The sequence below is a fragment of the Aquarana catesbeiana genome, linkage group LG13 (genome assembly GCF_042186555.1).
Source record: "Aquarana catesbeiana isolate 2022-GZ linkage group LG13, ASM4218655v1, whole genome shotgun sequence".
NCBI lineage: Eukaryota > Metazoa > Chordata > Amphibia > Anura > Ranidae > Aquarana > Aquarana catesbeiana.
Genome location: NC_133336.1, coordinates 138,768,112 through 138,786,327, shown reverse-complemented (window position 1 = coordinate 138,786,327; position 18,216 = coordinate 138,768,112). Strand labels below are relative to the sequence as shown.

At 37.9% G+C, this 18,216-nt stretch overlaps 1 protein-coding gene across 1 annotated transcript in view; it reads left to right on the top strand.

Moving 5' to 3' along the window:
• DLL4 (delta like canonical Notch ligand 4) overlaps positions 1-16,819 on the top strand; it is a 31,869-nt gene extending 15,050 nt beyond the window's left edge. Inside the window, exons 5-11 of the mRNA XM_073610199.1 lie at positions 5,110-5,170; positions 5,763-5,893; positions 6,665-6,834; positions 7,724-7,943; positions 9,690-10,383; positions 12,222-12,330; positions 15,193-16,819. Coding sequence (XP_073466300.1) covers positions 5,110-5,170; positions 5,763-5,893; positions 6,665-6,834; positions 7,724-7,943; positions 9,690-10,383; positions 12,222-12,330; positions 15,193-15,198 — 1,391 coding nt within the window. The 3' untranslated portion in view covers positions 15,199-16,819. The remainder of the gene's footprint in view (positions 1-5,109; positions 5,171-5,762; positions 5,894-6,664; positions 6,835-7,723; positions 7,944-9,689; positions 10,384-12,221; positions 12,331-15,192) is intronic.
• The last annotated feature ends 1,397 nt before the right edge of the window (positions 16,820-18,216 follow it).

Below are 18,216 nucleotides of genomic sequence, written 5' to 3'. Positions count from 1 at the left end.
GCGCCCAGATGTGAATCGTTGTGCAGTTTTGCTTCGATTGTCGCACTGCGATTGCAGCAAAATCGCATCCCGCCCAAAAAGCTCAGGGGTGACATGCTTTGTGCAATGCGGTTTACCGTGATTGCAGCATGATTTATCGTGCCAGAACCACACTGCAATTTTAGGTGCCATTCAAATGAATAGCATCTCAAATGTGTCTTCTGCGATTGGTCATTCACTGAGACAGCCGCTCCCCGCCCCTCCACAGCTCAGCGCTCCAGTGAGCGTGGAGGAGCAGAGAGGAGAGCTACTGACAGGCAACAGCTCTCTGCTCGGGGGGCTGAGAGAACCGAGCCATTTGTGATGTTCGATGGCTTGGTTCTCAGTGCAGAGACGCTGGGAGACAGATGCAGCATCGGTTCAATGCTGCATCCACCTAGGTAAGTATGATGGATTAAAAAAGCCATCTCTTTTAAATTGTATACACAGTCAAAACTTTTGTTTTCTAGTTCTGGATTGAGTAAGGAAGAGTTATGACCTGTCAGTTTTTTTTTTTTTCCCTTTGAGGAGATTTCCCTCCTGTTCCTTTCCAGAAGACACAGCAGTAAGTAAATATCTATACAAAATGAGGGGCTCTCCCCTCTTAAAGTGGTTGTAAACCCACTAACATAAAAAAAAAAAAAAAAAAAAAAAAAAAAAAAAAACCTGCAAGACAAAGCATAATGAGCTAGTATGCATAGCATACTAGCTCATTGTAAAATGCTCACTTTAGATCAAAGCCCCCGTAGCAGTCCTCGTACACTGCTCCGGCCAGCGACATCACTCCCGGAGTCACTTCCGGGCATGTGCACTGGAGCCGCCGTTACTGGCACACTCACTGAAGCCGTAGCTTCAGTGCACATGTGCCGATGACGTCGGCACATGCAGATACAGGGAATGTCTCCTAAACTGTGCAGGTTTAGGAGATATCTGGGGTAGCTACAGGTAAGCCTTATTATAGGCTTACCTGTAGTAAAAGGTTGTAAAGGGCTTACAACCACTTTATCCCTTTCGCTGCCAGAGCCAAATTTGCGTGGGTTTTGTTTTTGTTTTTGTTTTTTTGCACTTATGATTAAATAATTTTAGGCCTGAAGATTACATAAAACCCCCATACATTATATATTTTCTGAAAGCAGACATCCCAGAGAATAAAATTGTGGCAGTTCCAATTTTTTATGCCACGCAATATTACCACAAAAGTTTAGGAAACACAAAGTTTTAGTAAATACAAAGTAAATTTTAGGGCATATATTACCCAATTTTTTGGTAAAATATAAAAAATGAGGTTGCACCGAGCAAATAGATACCCAGCATGTCAAACCTTAAAGTGTTTGTTAACCTAAATAAAACAAAGCAGATCCTGTGCCCTTAAAGTGGTTGTAGACCCTGTACAACCACTTTTACCTGCAGCTAAGCCTATATTAAGGCTTACCTGTAGGTGCTGGAAATATCTCCTAAACAATAAAGCCATGCATATGCCGTGCAATGCATAGTAGCCAATTATGCTTTACTTTTGCAGGGAAATAAAGGGGAAGTAAAACCCCTTAGGGTTTACTTCCTCTTTAAAGCATGTTATACAGCACAGTGCTTGTGCTGTGTAATTTGGCCCCCTGTAACACCTAACAAAAAAAAACCTGGCTGATCCTACCGGGCTATACACTCCCACCTGTAAACTGCTGCTGAGCCCTGACACTGTGGTCAGTTTACATGCCTCTGTCCTGCTGTTCTCTCCCCCCTCCCTCCCTACCTGTTTGCTTGTGTCAGCGTCCACCCCCTCTGCTTCTGCTGCTCTCATAATTACTATAAAATAACCCCACCCCCTGTGTAACATAACAGTATGTGTTCCTGTGCCTGTGTTATAAAAAAAATATGCTGATCTGGAGCTGTCAGCCAGGCAGAGGAGAGAGCCGAGGATTCATGTGGTCACCGGGAGCCGCTGTGATATAGGTGTACAGATCAGCATATTTTTTATATAACACAGAGGCACTTGTTATGTTACAGAGGGGATGAGAGGTTTTTATAAAAGTGGCTTAACAGCCACTTTAACCCCTTCGCACCTAAGGTAAAACAAATCTAAATTCCTAAGCACAATTTTGGAAGTTTGACAAGTGTTAGTAAAACCATACATATTACCACAACTACTTTGTGCATCCAGGTGGATTATACTGCATTTTTTCCAGGACAAATTGGGCTTTCTTTTGGTGGTAAATGGTAATGAATATCTCTGATTTAAAAAAAAAAAGAAAACTGGCCCAAAATAGTAAAAAATAAATATCATATATTTTTTTTTTTTTTTTTAAATGTAGGTGTATGTTTCTTGCTACTTCCAAAACCTACCATCAAAGAACAACCCAAAACTAGTTTTCCTGCTCCTTATGATCACAGCAATACCACATATGTGTATGTTCGTTTTTGTTTATACCCGTAATATGGCCCAAAAACAATAGTGCCTATTTTTTTTTTTATCCTACCTAAAACACACTGACACTGATAGTGGAAAAAAAATAAATAAATACTGACCCTGACATTGACCTTTGATCCTGACCCAAACACTAATCTTGGCACTGACCTAGATCAAACTTTGATCTAGGTTTTTTTTTTATTATCTTTTTTTTTTTACACACTTTTTTTTTTTCGAGAGAGATCGAGGCTAAGTATCTCTCTTCTCCATTCACAGAGAAAGAAGACACGGGGGGCGGGCTTCACAGTGACCATTCACGGCGATAGCCAGAGGCAAATAGGTGACCCGGATTCGGGAGTTCCGGGACCCGATCGTTAGTACTTCCCAGCACAAAGTGAGATACACAAATATGCAGCCCCACGGAAAATAGCCCAGTCCAGTGGGGCCCCATATTTGCGCACGGTCGGTGTGAAGGGGTTAAATATGCAAATGCGTGAAATGGTGATGAACTTCAATACCCTACATTTTCCATGGGCGTGAAACACGCAAGAGGGTGCCAGCATAATTTTTAAAATTGTGCAGCAGGAAAACACATGGTACTAGGTGTTTTAGCAAGCACAAACGTATGCACATGTGCTGGATGTGTGGGGGTATCATTAAGAATTAATGGCATCCACACACATCTGCAAAAGGTAGAACGTTTTTGTGTGGTAAAGGAAAGCACGATTTTTGGCCAATTTTCTCCTAAATTCACCACAATTCAAGCAGTGGGTGGCCCTGCAAGCAGCAAAAGTCCATTTCAAAATGAGCTGTAGTGAGTGGGAAACTATCCAGTAAACAGGGACTGCATACTATCGGGTGCAGTGAGATGCATATTTTGCCAACGGTAGGAGCCATGGCTGCCTGAATACATGGACATGTTACTGCACTACATCTGGTACGAACAAGCACTAAAATGTACTCTGTGAGTTTAGTCATCTGTAAGTTGTAAACCCTCCCTACCCCCCCAAATCCCTCTTCTTAGCCCAAATTCCCCCTCTTAGCACAACCCATATTTTTAGCAATGATCACTGTATTAGTGTAACTGGTTCCCACAAAGTGTCAGTTAGTATCCGATTGTCAATATTGCAGTCCTGCTATAAGTCGCTGATTGCTGCCATTACTAGTATAAAAAAAAAATACGTAAATACAAATTTCAGTATATATCCCATAGTTTGTAGACACTATAACTTTTGTGCAAACCAATCAATATACGCTTATTGGATTTTTTTTTTTCCCCTAAAAATATGTAGCAGAATACATATTGACCTACACGGCCTTATGAAGAAATTAGATTAAAAAAAAATTGGATATGTTTCATACCAGAAAGTAAAAAAATGTTTTATTCATCATTTTTTTTTTTTTTTTTTTTTTTTGTTTATAGCACAAAAAATAAAAAACCCAGAGGTGATCAAATACCACCAAAAGAAATCTCTATTTGTGGGAAAAAATTACATACATTTCATTTGGGTACAGCATTGCACGACCGTGCAATTGTCAGTTAAAGTAACAGTGCAGTATCGCAAAAAGTGGCCTACTCATGAAGAGTGGTAAATCTTCTGGAGGTCAAGTGGTTAACCTCTACGAGATGCATTTAAAATGGAAAACCAAGGCTCTTTTAAATGGTGAAGGGAACTAGAGACTGTTTGCGTGGCGCTTTACAAGATGAGGGCAGCCAGTACAGTTAGAATACAATTCAATACAGGAGGAATCAGGGGGCCCTGCTCATTAGAGCTTACAATCTAGGAGTTAAGTATTTATTACAGGTATAACCGCAGAGGTGCAATGCATTAAAGTAGGCATTGTAGGCAGTGTGCACCTTTACCGCAAGCAACCTATGCAAAACAAATGAGCTTGGAATGCACCTCAATGAAAATCCCCAAAATGTACCTGCATGTTAGTGCATTGTGCTGCAGTGAACTTCTGCTGGTAAGGTGCACTGGAATGAATGGCACCACTCCAAACTAACACAAGTTGCATGCAATGCCAAGTGTTGCGGGACAGCATGCAGAATTGTGAACTGAGCCTTATACAGCAAAGACTATTTTATGCTCTGCTTTACATACTGTACATTGATATCAGGAGCATAAAATGTAAGGTCCCTACCTCACAATTATTAATACACTTTGAATGTGTTATCTAGCCCCAAAAGCAACTATTCTAAAATGGTTTGCTCCTGCCCACTGGGCTCGATCCTGTGTAAACCAAGCTACAGGTGTCTGAGCGTTCATATGTGAACAGCCACCAATAAAATACATTGGATTTAGGATGTTGAGAGTTGACAAAATGCTCAGGTATGAATGGTGCCTTACGGGTTTTATTTGCTTGCTCTGTCTTGTCTGTCTCCGTGTTTCATTTTTTTGCCTGTAGCAGCAGTTTGCAGATCATGTAGTCTGCTTCCTTATTGTACTACTGGTGTAATAATATCAATTGGAAAATAAGCCACCTCATTCTTTGAGATACCTCCATATAAGTTGATACCTTTTAACTCGTGTAGAAAATGTTTATAGATTTCCTTTGTCTACAACATTAATTTTTATTTTTTTTTTACATACCTGTCTGCTTTATTGATGTAAAATGTATAACATATATACATAAGACCAACCGATACATCATACAATATTAACCATAATTAAAAACTGTTTCCATAGCAATATGTCTGGATGGGTGCAGTGAGCAAAATGGTTTCTGCAACAGCCCTGGAGAATGTTCGTAAGTACTACTTATTCTAACGTATAAACCTACACAAGAAATAACTATTCACTTTATATTCTATAAACTGGACAAGCGGGTGTGAGGTTTTGGTTTTTTTTTTGTTTTTTTTTTTTTTTTTCTCTGCACGTATTAAGGAAAATGAATGTATTAGTTCATACTATTGTTGGCTATAGTTTTTTGTTGATTTATGGTGAACACAAAGATTGTATCTCAGGAAAATGAGTAATCCCTTTGTGATAGTTTGTATATAATTCTGAGAACATTTTGCATTTTACTAAGTCACATCCTGCCTTTTCTTTCTACAGTGACTTTCTAAGTCACTTTGCATATTTCATATAATATTGATGTCTTTAGGGTGACGTCATTAAGTATTTACTCATTTTATCACCTTATACAGCTATATGCTACATTCCTAGGCTTAGCCTGTGGAAATTAAAAAAAAAAAAAAAACCTTATTATGCATCCCAGTCTAAGCTGCAGTTTTGGATTAGTTGCTTCTGGGTTACTGCATGTTTAAATCCTCCTCATACGTTTTCTAACTTCTCATCACAATGGGCAGTGATTTAAGTTGTTTTCTCCTCTTATGCAGATGTCGCCCTGGCTGGCAAGGTCGTTTCTGCAATGAGTGCATTCCCCACAATGGATGTAGACATGGTACATGTCAGAATCCATGGCAGTGTATCTGTGATGAAGGCTGGGGTGGCCTTTTCTGCGACCAAGGTAAGTGTACAGTTCAGATTCTTTTGACTTGCTTTTATAGTTATTGTTAAAGTGCATCTGTGCTGACTGTAGACATTAATGTATTTCCATTAATATATTTTCAAACAGTAATAAGCATTTTTGAAGAAAGCTACACCTGACTTCTCTACCTGCATGTATTTTGAGTTAATTCTTTCTCAAAGATCTTTAAAGATCACAACAGACTCTGAAGATGGTGTTCAGTTGGTTCTTAACAGCTTAAAAACACCTTCTGTGTGAAGGATGGCAGGCTGCCAAGTTTCTGCTCTCCACAGAAAATAAATGGGGTGAATTCAGTGTCTTTGTTGTGAATTTTGAAGAAGGAACTGGGATCACAAGGCAGGAAGATGGACAGGGGTTTAAACCTCAAAGAGGTTCTAACATGTATCCACTCTTTTTAAAAAAGTTGTTAAGGTCTGTGTTCCCACTGGAAAGATCTCATCACTTCCTGTCTTTCTGACCCTATTAGGATAGGAAGTAAGTGTAAAGATTCCTAATAAGGACAAAAACAGTAGTGAAACTCAACGGAGGTTCTAACCCTTTTCCATTGTATTCAGAACAAACAAACACATTTTGGCTGGATTTGCGTTTAAATAGGTTTCAGTACTATGCATTAAACCCTAGCAACCTGAAAAGCTCTTTCAGCAGTTTGCTATGAATGATTTCTGATTTACTGCTATGGTTGATCTGCTAAAAGTCATTGGGAGACTAGCTTGATATTAATGTTTTACTAATTGATTTGGTGTGTTACAGATTTAAACTACTGCACTCATCATAAACCCTGCAAAAATGGAGCCACTTGCATGAACACAGGACAGGGCAGCTACACATGTTCTTGTCGAGCTGGTTATACTGGGGTCAACTGTGAAGAGAAGATCAATGAGTGCGATAGTAACCCCTGCAGGAATGGCGGCAGTTGCACAGTAAGAAAAATTTCTAAATCTGTTACCGAACCTGTGACCTTGTCATACTTAGCCGTATATTGTAAATATAAAGAGGTATTCCACTTTGGTGGAAAAGTAGAATTTCCCCCCCACTGGCACTTAGTGCCACTGAACAATGTGGCTCTCCCTTTTACACTCAAAATTGTACCAGTGTATCACAGATTGACAGCCTGGAGAGCATGCAGAAAAGCATTTAATTACAGGCATGGAAGAAAGTTAGCAAGAGCTGAGCTCTTTAGGCTGCCAGAAAAGAGATTAGTCAGCAGATGGACAATTGGACAGAACAAATGTGCAGAAGTAGTTTCCCAGCCTTTTATTAAAAGTCTATTATAACTTATGAAATATCAAACACAGCTGTATTATAACTAACAGCCATATAAAAAAATTATTGCACATTCAGGGAAACTAGGTTTTAAGATTTCTGTTATGAAGGTGCTGCCCATGTAGATTTATTAGTGGAATTAGGCTTTCTATAAACTTTAAATTTGTTCTCAGCAGTATAAGAGGTAATGTCCTTGTTTTCTACCTTCCTTGTTTTTCTAGCAATACAGAGCTGACTTGCTTGAACTAGATTCTCTCTTGCATCTGTTTTCACTATCAACATTCGAAATGTATGTTTACTGCTTTCGGGAACTGTCCTCTTTTGTTTTTAAACACTCTCTGCCATTCCATACTAGTGTATGTTTTGATTTATCTTAAAGCTCAGCTCCAGCCAAACCTTTTTTTCCTAGAGTAGTGAAGAGGAGTAGGGTTTAAGTCATACTTGTTAAAAACAGAGGCTGGGAAATGGCTTTTGTCAGTATAAAATTAATATTCCTTAAGCATCAGATACCTGATAATCATAACGCATTTTTCTGTTTTCTCCTAGGATGTGGATAGTGGCTATGTCTGTGAATGTCCACAAGGATATTATGGAACACACTGTGAACACAGTGTGCTAAATTGTGCAGATTCTCCATGTTTTAATGGTGGTACATGTAAAGAACGAGAGATGGGTGCCAGTTATGCCTGCCTATGCCCACTAGGATATACAGGTTCTAACTGTGAAAAGAAAGAAGACAAATGCACAAACAATCCTTGTTTAAATGGTGCGTGTTTTTTAATTAATGTTGTATTCATTTTCTTAGTAAACCAATAGCATATTTCCATATTTAAAGCTTCTGCTTTAAGTAAATAACCTTCCTAGGATGCAAGCTTTATATTTGACACTCTAATACACTTATACAAAGCTACATCATTGTTTGAGAACATTGGGCAGCCTTAAGGAGACTTTGGCACCTTGCCAATTCAAGGCAAAGTGACTGTCTCTTCACAGGGTCCCTTTCCCTCATCTCTGACCTCCTTTTACCCACCTTGCCTGTACTCCCTCACTGCTCCTTCCTGTCTTAGCTGATACTGAAATCAGCAGTGTCAGCAAACCAGGGGAGCAGTGTTACTTCCTTGGTCATGTGACAGTGTTCAGGCCTAGTGAGTGGCTGTGAAGCCCAGGGGCAGCACAGCAACTTTGTGGTCCTTGTTTTAATCTTGACCAGGACACTGTCTGCATGAAATTTGAATGTCCTCCCTGTGTTTCCTGGGTCTCTGTCAGGTACTTTGGTTTCCTACCACCACTCCAAAAATATGCTAGTAGGTTATTTGGCCCCTGTCTAAATTGTTAATATCATGTGTGTACAAATTGGCTATGCTAATGGGGAGAGTTAAGGAAAGACCTGGAGACCTACACATTAAAATCACCAAGAAAATTTAATGGAAAAGGTCCCCAAGTTTATCAGACATGGTCCCCAAAGATCTGCCCTATAGGATCACCAAGAGTCAGACACCAAGCTCAAGGACTGTCACAGTGCGGAAGATCCCATGCGCCCCAATACCCAAAGATGCCAGATACTACATAGATGTTGTCAGGAGCAGAGAGAGGGTTGCAATTCTCCATATAAATAAATAGAAAATGTAAGTCTGTACACTGACTACTACAAATGAGTACTGTAATTGTGTCATGGGAGGTGAAGAACTGCTGTTAAAAATGTGTCTACAACAGTCTGAGATAACTCATAACTTTAACTGGTGATTCCACCCATTACTGGGAACTGACTACTATTGGTTTTTGGCTGACTTTCATCAAGTTAATTCTAAATGCATCTGTAAAATGACATATTTTCCTGTATCTAGTTCATTGCAGAAATACGTATTATGTCAGAATGCAATCAGAATAAAAAAAAAATACTATTTCAAAGTTAGTGCTGCAGCATTACAAAGTATTGTTTTAAACTTTCACTATTTACAGACTGTAGGTGTTTGCCATGAATGGGATTTTGTGAAGTGGCCAAGCAATTACCTGCACTGGTTTCTTAGTGGGTGCGCTGGATTTTCTATGGGTCCACGGGGGGGGAGGGGGGACACTGACCCTTTTTATGCCTTCTGTAGTTTCTAGTTATGTGATTTAAAATAAATCTAAAGCCAAAAACTGGTTTTCATAGTTACATTCATATTGGGTGGAATAGGGAATGGTAAATTTTTTGCCATCTGTGCCTCATTTGGCCAGATCTTTCTGCCCTATAGACAAAGCAGTTAATCAGAAGGGAAGCCTCTCCAAAGTTAGGGAAATGCCCTATTAGACCATTGTCACTGGAACAGGAGTTCTCAGGCAAGGATTTCCCCTCACCTTTTGTTATGGTGATGACCTTAATTTTTTGGCTATTGACCTCCCTTTCAGTTCTGGTGATGGTCATTAAAAAAAATAAACAGTGCATTCCCCTAGCAGAGAGTCATATTAAGAAATGTGTTTAGGCTATATGTATTCCATATTGTTAAATAATTAATATATTTGTCCTTAACAGGTGGTCAGTGTTATGTCTTGGGTTACACGCAGCTGTGTCGCTGTCCTTCTGGATACAGAGGCCCAACATGTGCTATTAACATAAATGACTGTGCAAAGAACCCATGTTCCAATGGTGGTACCTGCTATGACTTGCATGGTGACTATGGCTGCATTTGTTCACCTGGATTTACTGGGAAGAACTGTGATGTAAAATCCATAGATGAATGTGCTGTGAACCCTTGTAAAAATGGGGGATCGTGTCATGTTGTGCCTTATGAAAAAAACATTGCTTGTGTCTGTCCCTTTGGGTTCATGGGAAGCCACTGTGAATTCCAGGCTCGGGAATTTCCCTGGGTTGCCGTGTTTATGGGTGCTGGTATGGTGGGACTCCTAGTCCTATTGTGCATGATCTTCATCGTTGTTAGACATTTTCGTCAACAACCAAAGCAAGACACAAAGACGATGAACAATTTATCGGATTTCCAAAAAGACAACCTGATACCAGCCTCACAGTTAAAGAATATAAACAAAAAGAAGGATCTTGAAGTGGATTTTGGTCTGGATAAATCAAACTACAAGCTAAAAAACCATGCATTAGACTGTAATATAACCAATGGACTAATTGGTGTTGGCAATGGAATTGCAAAAGGAGACAATTTTTACAATAGTGATAAATGTTTAGAAGACGAGAAATATCCACTTCGTTCACACAGGTAAGACAAAAAGAAAAAAACATATACCACTTTTGTAATTAATGCTGAATTTACATATAGCCACAATTATTTAAAAAAAAAAAAAAAAAATGGTCCTTAGTATTAACATATATTTCTTTAAAGACATTTCTCTACTGCATTTTTATAACAAGTAAGTAATTTGATTTTCCGACTGTAATTTCCCCAGTGAAGCCTTGACCCTTTCCAGCAGTTTTCATTTGAGACTCTTTAGTAAAATATTTCTGTCCTGATATTTATTTTTTATGAATTATTCCATTCCCTTCCACCTGTAATTTCTTGGAATATCCATTAGTAACTAGCAAAAGGGATGGAGGGACATTGTTGTGGAACTAAACTCTGCGATACTTACCTCTCCTTCAACAGCCTGACATTTGGCCCTGGCATCTTTTGCGGCTCTCTTCATTGGCTAGTGTGGGATGACAGACATTACACATGCACTGTGCTGGAATGTAATATGAGATGCTTGTACAGCTCAAATTACATTCCAGCACAGTGCATGCGTAATGTCTGTCATCCCACACTAGCCAATGAAGACAGCCGCAGAAGATGCCAGGGCCAAATGTCAGGCTGTTGAAGGACAGGTAAGTATATAGCTTACTTGTATAGTAAGGTACTTACAGTATATAGCGACGATAATTCATGCAGCGCTTTAAATATATTAAGACCCTGTCTGCTCCCAGTTTTTTGAAAGCAGGACTTTAGTTCAGCTTTAAGCTTTTCCGTAACATTTAACTGAAAATTCAAGCCAGTGCTCAATTCTAACAGAGGGGCAATAACTATACCCAAACTTTTGTAGCAATCCAAAATGTTAATTGAAGGTTTAATTAATATTTTACATTGCTACAAAACTGTGTTCTCTGGATTTACTGTATGTTCTTTGGGTATAGGCATTGTCTGTTTAGAGAGGAATATTTATGGCTTTGTACTTGCTCTCATCCTATGAAATACTTGAGTGCTATGTGCATCACTGTCTCAAGGGATGGGCAGTCTGATATAGGAACTACATTATAGTACAGCTTGCGCCCTCAAGATGTAAATTTTTTTCCTAAAGTTAACCTGTTCACTCCTATGAATTTGTGTGTGTGTGTGTGTGTGTGTGTGTGTGTGTATATATGTGTATATATATGTGTGTGTGTGTGTGTGTGTGTGTGTGTATATATATATATATATATATATATATATATATATATATATATATATATATATATATATATATATTTATATTTCATGTCCGGAGAGGATCCTGGAGCCCAGGCTGTATACTATACCTTATATTTTTTTATCCCAACCCACAACCTCTTGATTGTCTTTTCTCTGGAGGGTGTTGGCTTATTGCTGATTTCCAGCAGAAGTTGAAGCCCTGTTTACTACTTGGGCCTGGGATCTAGGATCCTCCCTAGAGGCACAAAGAAACAGATTTTAAAAAAATGCCCAAAATCATGTCAATCAGAATTAACTATACACTTTTCTTTTGCTACTTGTTTTAAAGCTGGAAGCTCCAGGGCTGCCATCCTTATCCTTCTCGTTGTGACCTGGAAAAAAAAAACATAAATTGGGGTGATAGAGCTAGAATTTTGCACTTGCCATTCATTTCTCCCCTGACAGGTTCCCTTTTGAAAAGTAAAATTTCAAGTAGTTTCTTCAAGCTAAGAATCTTTTGCAGAATCAATAACCTGTTAGATAATCATAGTATACTTAATTGAAGTTAAATCTATATGCATACAGATATGGCATAATTCCTTCTAAAAATGTAGAAAAGACGGAACTTGAACTACCACCCTTGTTTGCTCATGAGCTTTTTTTCTTTTCCTTCTCAGTGAAAACCCAGAGTGTAGAATATCAACGATATGTTCCCCAAGGGATTCAATGTACCAGTCAATTTATGTGATAGCAGAGGAACTGAACGAATGTGTGATAGCTACAGAGGTAAGGACACCGCTGCTCAACACCACTCGCCGGATAATGTTTCTAGTGAAGCTGATACTACTCCTTATGCCAGAGATGAATCACCTAGATAACACAACAGTTCCTTAAAGAAAATGTACAAATGTTTTGCACATATTCTTTTTATTGTTTATAGGTCACAACTAAAAAAAATCATTTAAATATATTTCTTCTTTAGTATTCATTTTTTTTCCCTCATTAAGTATTGTATCATTCTCACCTATGCCAAAAGAAAGCTTTTGTTTACAGAAGTCAGTGGGTCATAGCAGCAGGGACTCATCCCATATCAGACTGCATAGTCCAAGATTTTAGCAGTAAGAAAAATGAAAGCCCCAAAGCAAGCTTTGTAATTTGTTTCTTTAGGTTCTGAGAATCCTTTGTTAAAATATGTCCTGCCCAAAGCCTCGCTTCTCTCCCCCCTCCTCGCTGCGGCACTGGAATTGCAAGTGTGGGTGCCCGACTGTGGTTTCACAGCCGGGCACGTACTGTGCATGCGCGAGCCACACTGCGCGTTGTGAATGGCCGGGCAATCTTCTGGGACTTGTGACGTGTCCCAGAAGATTGCAGGGAGGGAGGGGGAGAGGTGAACTTCCGCTCGCCGCCAGGAGAGGGAGTGGGTGCTGGGTACCTGTGAAAACTAGGGGGTCACAAGTACTTAGAGCGGAAGTTCCATTTTTGGGTGGAATTCCCCTTTTAAGGAAAGCATGCTTGCATGAATATGCATGTACCTGTATGCTACTGTGCAAGGTTTTCGCTGTATATAGACATTTGTACATATTTCTTTTTGTTTGTGATATCTTTGCATTATTGGTTCCAAAAAAAAGAAAAAGCCTTTTTCGGAAAAAATCAGATTTTTATATATATATATATATATATATATATATATATATATATATATATATATATATATATATATATATATAATAAAAAAAAATATAAAAAAAAAAGCTTTGTATGCGCACAAATAGAAATGTGGATACCATTGACCTGAACTCTCATTAATTCAAAATTCTAATTGCAAAGCTTTATTTCTGATTCTTATGGCTTTATTACTTGGAATCCCTGACATGCAAGCAGGTGACAAGTTCTGACTTTCCTCTAAATTTAATGAAGTGCTGAAGCCGGCGATAGCCATGCAACTAGTATTTTAAAAAGTGCAGCAAAGGTACCTAGCTATTTCTTTCAGTACAGGTCATCTTTATAGAGAATATGTTTGCTGTTTTAGGCTCCATTCACACTAGCGCGTTTTTTGATGCATTTTGCATAAATGCATGGGAATTTTTTAACATGGGTTCCTATGAAACATGTTCACATCAATGCCTTTTTGTACCTCTGCATTTTTGGAAAGGGTCGGACTTTTTTTCATGCAAAATGCAGCGTTTTGCATGTAATAGAATTCAATGGACCAGCATCAAAAACGCAAGTGCAGCTTTTTTGCAGCGTTTTTGCCTTTTTTATTTTTTTTTATTTTTTTTAAAACTGTAAAAAAAAAAAAAAACGCTACAAAAACGCTGCTCAAAAAAAACCTCCAAAAATGCTCAAAAGCAACATGCATAGGTGTGAATCGAGCCTAAGGCCTGATTCATACTAATGCATTTTTAGTGCTTTTTGCATTTTGTAGATTTGCATTGCAGTTCACCTAACATGGTTTCCTATGGACCACGTTCTGTAGTGCAAATCTGCAAAATGCAAATAGCACTAAAAATGCATAAGTGTGAATCCAGCCTTAGACAAAATATTAAGTTTGCTTACCAGTACAGAAATTAAAAAACTGCAGCATTGACACTAATGCTGGATTCACACCTATGCAGTTTTAGTGCATTTTGCATTTGCATGATTTGCACTACAGTCCATCTAACATTGTTTCCTATGGAATACGTTCTGTAGTGCAAATATGCAAAAAGCACTAAAAATGCATAGGTGTGAATTGGGCCTGAGTGTCGGTTCAGTGCAATGGAACCGTTCTAATTGGAGCGACTCAAGTCGCTCCGCCTTAGAAAAAGGTTCCTTCACTGCTTGGGGCGACTTCAGAGCAGCATGCATTGACTTCTATTAAAGAAGTCCTTTGCAAGCCATGCTGAAGCGGTGACTTTGAAGCTGCCCCTGTGTGAACTGAGCCTAAGGCCTCATGCACACTGGGCTTTAAAAAAAAACAACGCTTTTGCACGTATTGCACTGGAAGCTGATTTTCAGGCATTTCAGAAGAGGATTGTCTACAGGAACAAAAACGCATCAAAAGCGCACTCTAGAGAGGAGCTAAAGAGCAAAATAAACACTGAACATGCTAGACACGTTTTGGTACGTTTGACCAATTAATGCATTTCAATGGCCATAACAAAATATTCAGCTTTAGACACATTTTTTAGCAGCTTTTCTCCTGCCAGGAGTTCTTGCATCCAGGGGGGAAAAGTAAACACCCTGTGTGCATGGAGCCTAATGTGTATTGTTTAAGGGATTGTAATATCGTCAAAGTAATAGGCTTTCTTTGGGTAATGGGTCCCAGTTGGACATTTTAGATGTTGTACAATATACTACAGTTAAACATAAATATGTATTCACACTTTGAAGTGGCTATATTGTACTTTGCCAATCATTTTTTATTTTCATTAAATAGAACTTAGATACCCCGTCGTCTTACCTATTCAAGGCAAAATGGCAAGGTCTATTTTAAGCTAGTTCCCTATTTCAGGTCTGCCATTCCTTCAATCTTTGCAGTTGCAACAAAATCCCAGGTATCATCATGTGACTGTGTTCAGTCTAGCTATTGAGCTTTAGATCAAATTCCTTTTTATGAATCCTTCCTTTACTTATTCAGTGTTTGGTTTTGTTTTTTGTTTTTTTTAGGTGTGAGTTCAGAAATGCAACTGTCACATCCTCTCAAATGCCACAGAATGGAGGCGTGCTGTGTAGCCATGTTTACAATTCAGTGATTCAGGACTGGAGGTGATTTTGATCACATATGTGCAACATGCTGCTTTCAGAAGACTCAATATTCTGAGCTGAAGGGAACAGACTGTGAATTTGCAGGAGTCACAAGACTTTTTACTCCTGGGCGTTTAGGAACTCAATCAACAGAATGTAACAAACTGGATTATACATTTTTTTTAAAAATAGACTTATGATTTCAAGCTGGTTTCTTAAAGTGTCCTTTTGAGGCTTCACATTACTTGTTAAAAAATTGCATTATAAATTGCTGACAGCAATGGCTGTTGGCAATTCCTATCATAGAACATCTCCAGAAGAAAGTGAATGGAATTAAGTTTGCTATGCAGAATGCAAGTCTTGCTATCAAGATTGTTCTCCTGCTGTGTTTAGAAGTGCCTAAAGAATGTCCCAAGAGTCCACGTCGTGTTGGGTGAAACCCACTGCTTTCACATGTAATACCTGAACAGTATTAAGCTAGGAGATTTCTTGGAAATTTCTACCCTGCTAAAAAGGTTTTGGGTCATGTTCGTGGAAAGTGCTGTGTGGACATTTCTGTTAATCCTGTTATTAAATAATGCACACAGGTTGGTAGTCTGTGCAAGTCTTTAGCCAGCAAACTGTAGTAGTCAAAGCCTTATGTTGCATGACAAGTCAATGAAGCTGGCCACTTTTTAATAATTCCTTTTGCACTACTGAGAATTGTGATTTAGTACTTTATTGTCTTTTTTAAATAGCGAACACTATCAGTTTGACAGGTCTGTTTTCCACAGCCTTAATGTTGTGAAACTACATCAAATGCCCTTATTAATATATATAAATGTAGGTTTATTCCAATTAAGTGCATTATGTTATTTAACTTATATACCATGACTGTTATTGCCATACCATAAACTCTCCAGTGACTTAACTCTAGCTCTCTCCAAACATTCAAAATGCTGTTCACCTAAATCTGTATCGGTGTCTTTTTTTTTTCTTTTTCCTGTACAAGGATTTTGAAATGCAAAATGTCAGTTAAAAAGGCTAGGAGGTTTTTCAATTCTGTTGTGCTATTGAATCAAATTTTGTTTAAGCAATAATGTTGATAGCTGTGAGATGCTATGATTTGTTATAACCAAAATTAATATTTGGAGGGAAGCAGGGACAAGAAAATTTACAGTAGCTATATCGGTTTATTGTGACACATTGCTTAATTCTGTAATGTTTTTAAAAAAAAAAAATACACACCGATTAACTACTGAGCTAGAACTCTAATGTCTCCATTGTTTTTTTTTTTTCTTGATGTCCAACCATAGCGGTAATGGTTCGCTCACCTGAATACGAGACTAGAATTCAATAATAGATGTGTTGGCTGCAGCTTGCTATAATTTTTTGTTTTTGTTTAACTAGCATTTCAATAATTTAATGATGAATCAAGAGCACTGAACTTTTTACATTTTATAGCATTGTTTTGTATATAATGTATATTTATAATCAAAACAAATGTAAATATGTTTATTATGTCATGTTTTAATGTGTTAGCAACAAAGTTTCAGTTATATTTTTGTTATTTTATTATTATTATATATTTTTTTTTTTTTTTTTTTTTTTTTTTTTTTTTGAAGAAATGAAAAACTTCTTAAATCAATGTTGCTTCCAGTGTTTTTCCTTCTCTTTTTTTTTTTTTTTTTTTTTTTATTTATTGAATTATATTTTATGTCTGAGTTATTGAGAAGCGGCTTCTTTTTAGATGTGTGTGTGTGTGTTTTTTTGATCAGTGTAAAGCCTGCATTCCAGTAATTACACTAGTAGTGCACTTGTTGCATGTGCACTTGATACATTTAGGCAATAAAAAATAGCACGTTAGAGGGGAAAAAACAGGTTCTGCTTTCCTGTTGCTTTTCCTGTGGCCTTTGTCAAAAACAGGCAAATAGGAAGCAAAAATGCATTCCCACTAATTCTTCTGTAGACATTTACAGGAAAGAATTGTATATCCACTTACTACAAATAAGTTTGCATCCTGAATGATGTTTGCAGTGATCTACCTCAGACATCAAGAACAATTCTGGTTCCTTAAGTTTAGATACATGCAGGGTTTATGGCTTTCTCCCATGTGAACGGATGTTGTCTGTTGGATGGCTTTAGATTTCACTGGAGCCTCAAATGAAAATAAGGGAAACTTTTTAAGTTACAAGTCTCATTTTGCTGTATACATTTCACATGTAAAAAGCTGTGGTGTTAGGCTGGATTCCCACCTATGCATTTTGCAGATTTGCACTACAGTCCATTTAACATGGTTTCCTATGGAACACGTTCTGTAGTGCAAATCTGCAAAATGCAAAAAGCACTAAAACTGCATAAGTGTGAATCCAGCCTTAGACTTTTAATGATAACATTATGGGCTTGATTTTCTAAAGGAGAAGGTAATGCAAAGTAAATTATAGTAAATAGGGTGAACCAGTGTTGAATTGTGATACCTAATTTTGCGCGAAGGAACTAATATTTAAAAAAAAAAAAAAAAAAAAAAAAATTCTTACAGGTGATTGAAATGAACACAGATTCAATTAATTTAGTAAGGCTGGCCATACACTATACAATTTTCTTGTTCAACTTTCCTTTAGATTTCCCAAACCATATAATGTGAGGTCAAACCTAAACCCTTTCAATTTGTATGCAATCAGGCAGGCCCTTGCACTACATAGTTGAAGGTGAATCCTAAAGGAAAATGAATAGGAAAATGGTATAGTGTATGGCCAGCATAAGCTCAGTGAATTTTATTTTGCAGTGAACAATTTAGGTCAGTGCTGATGTATTGCAGCTATTTGGACTCCAGACTCCTATGAAAGACCAAATAAAGTCCAATGCCAAAAATGTATTAAGTAAAAACACCAAGCATTACAAACCAAAGTTTGGAGGATTAGGTAGAATAAAGTATAGGAAACTAGTGCCTCCAATTAATGACAGTCT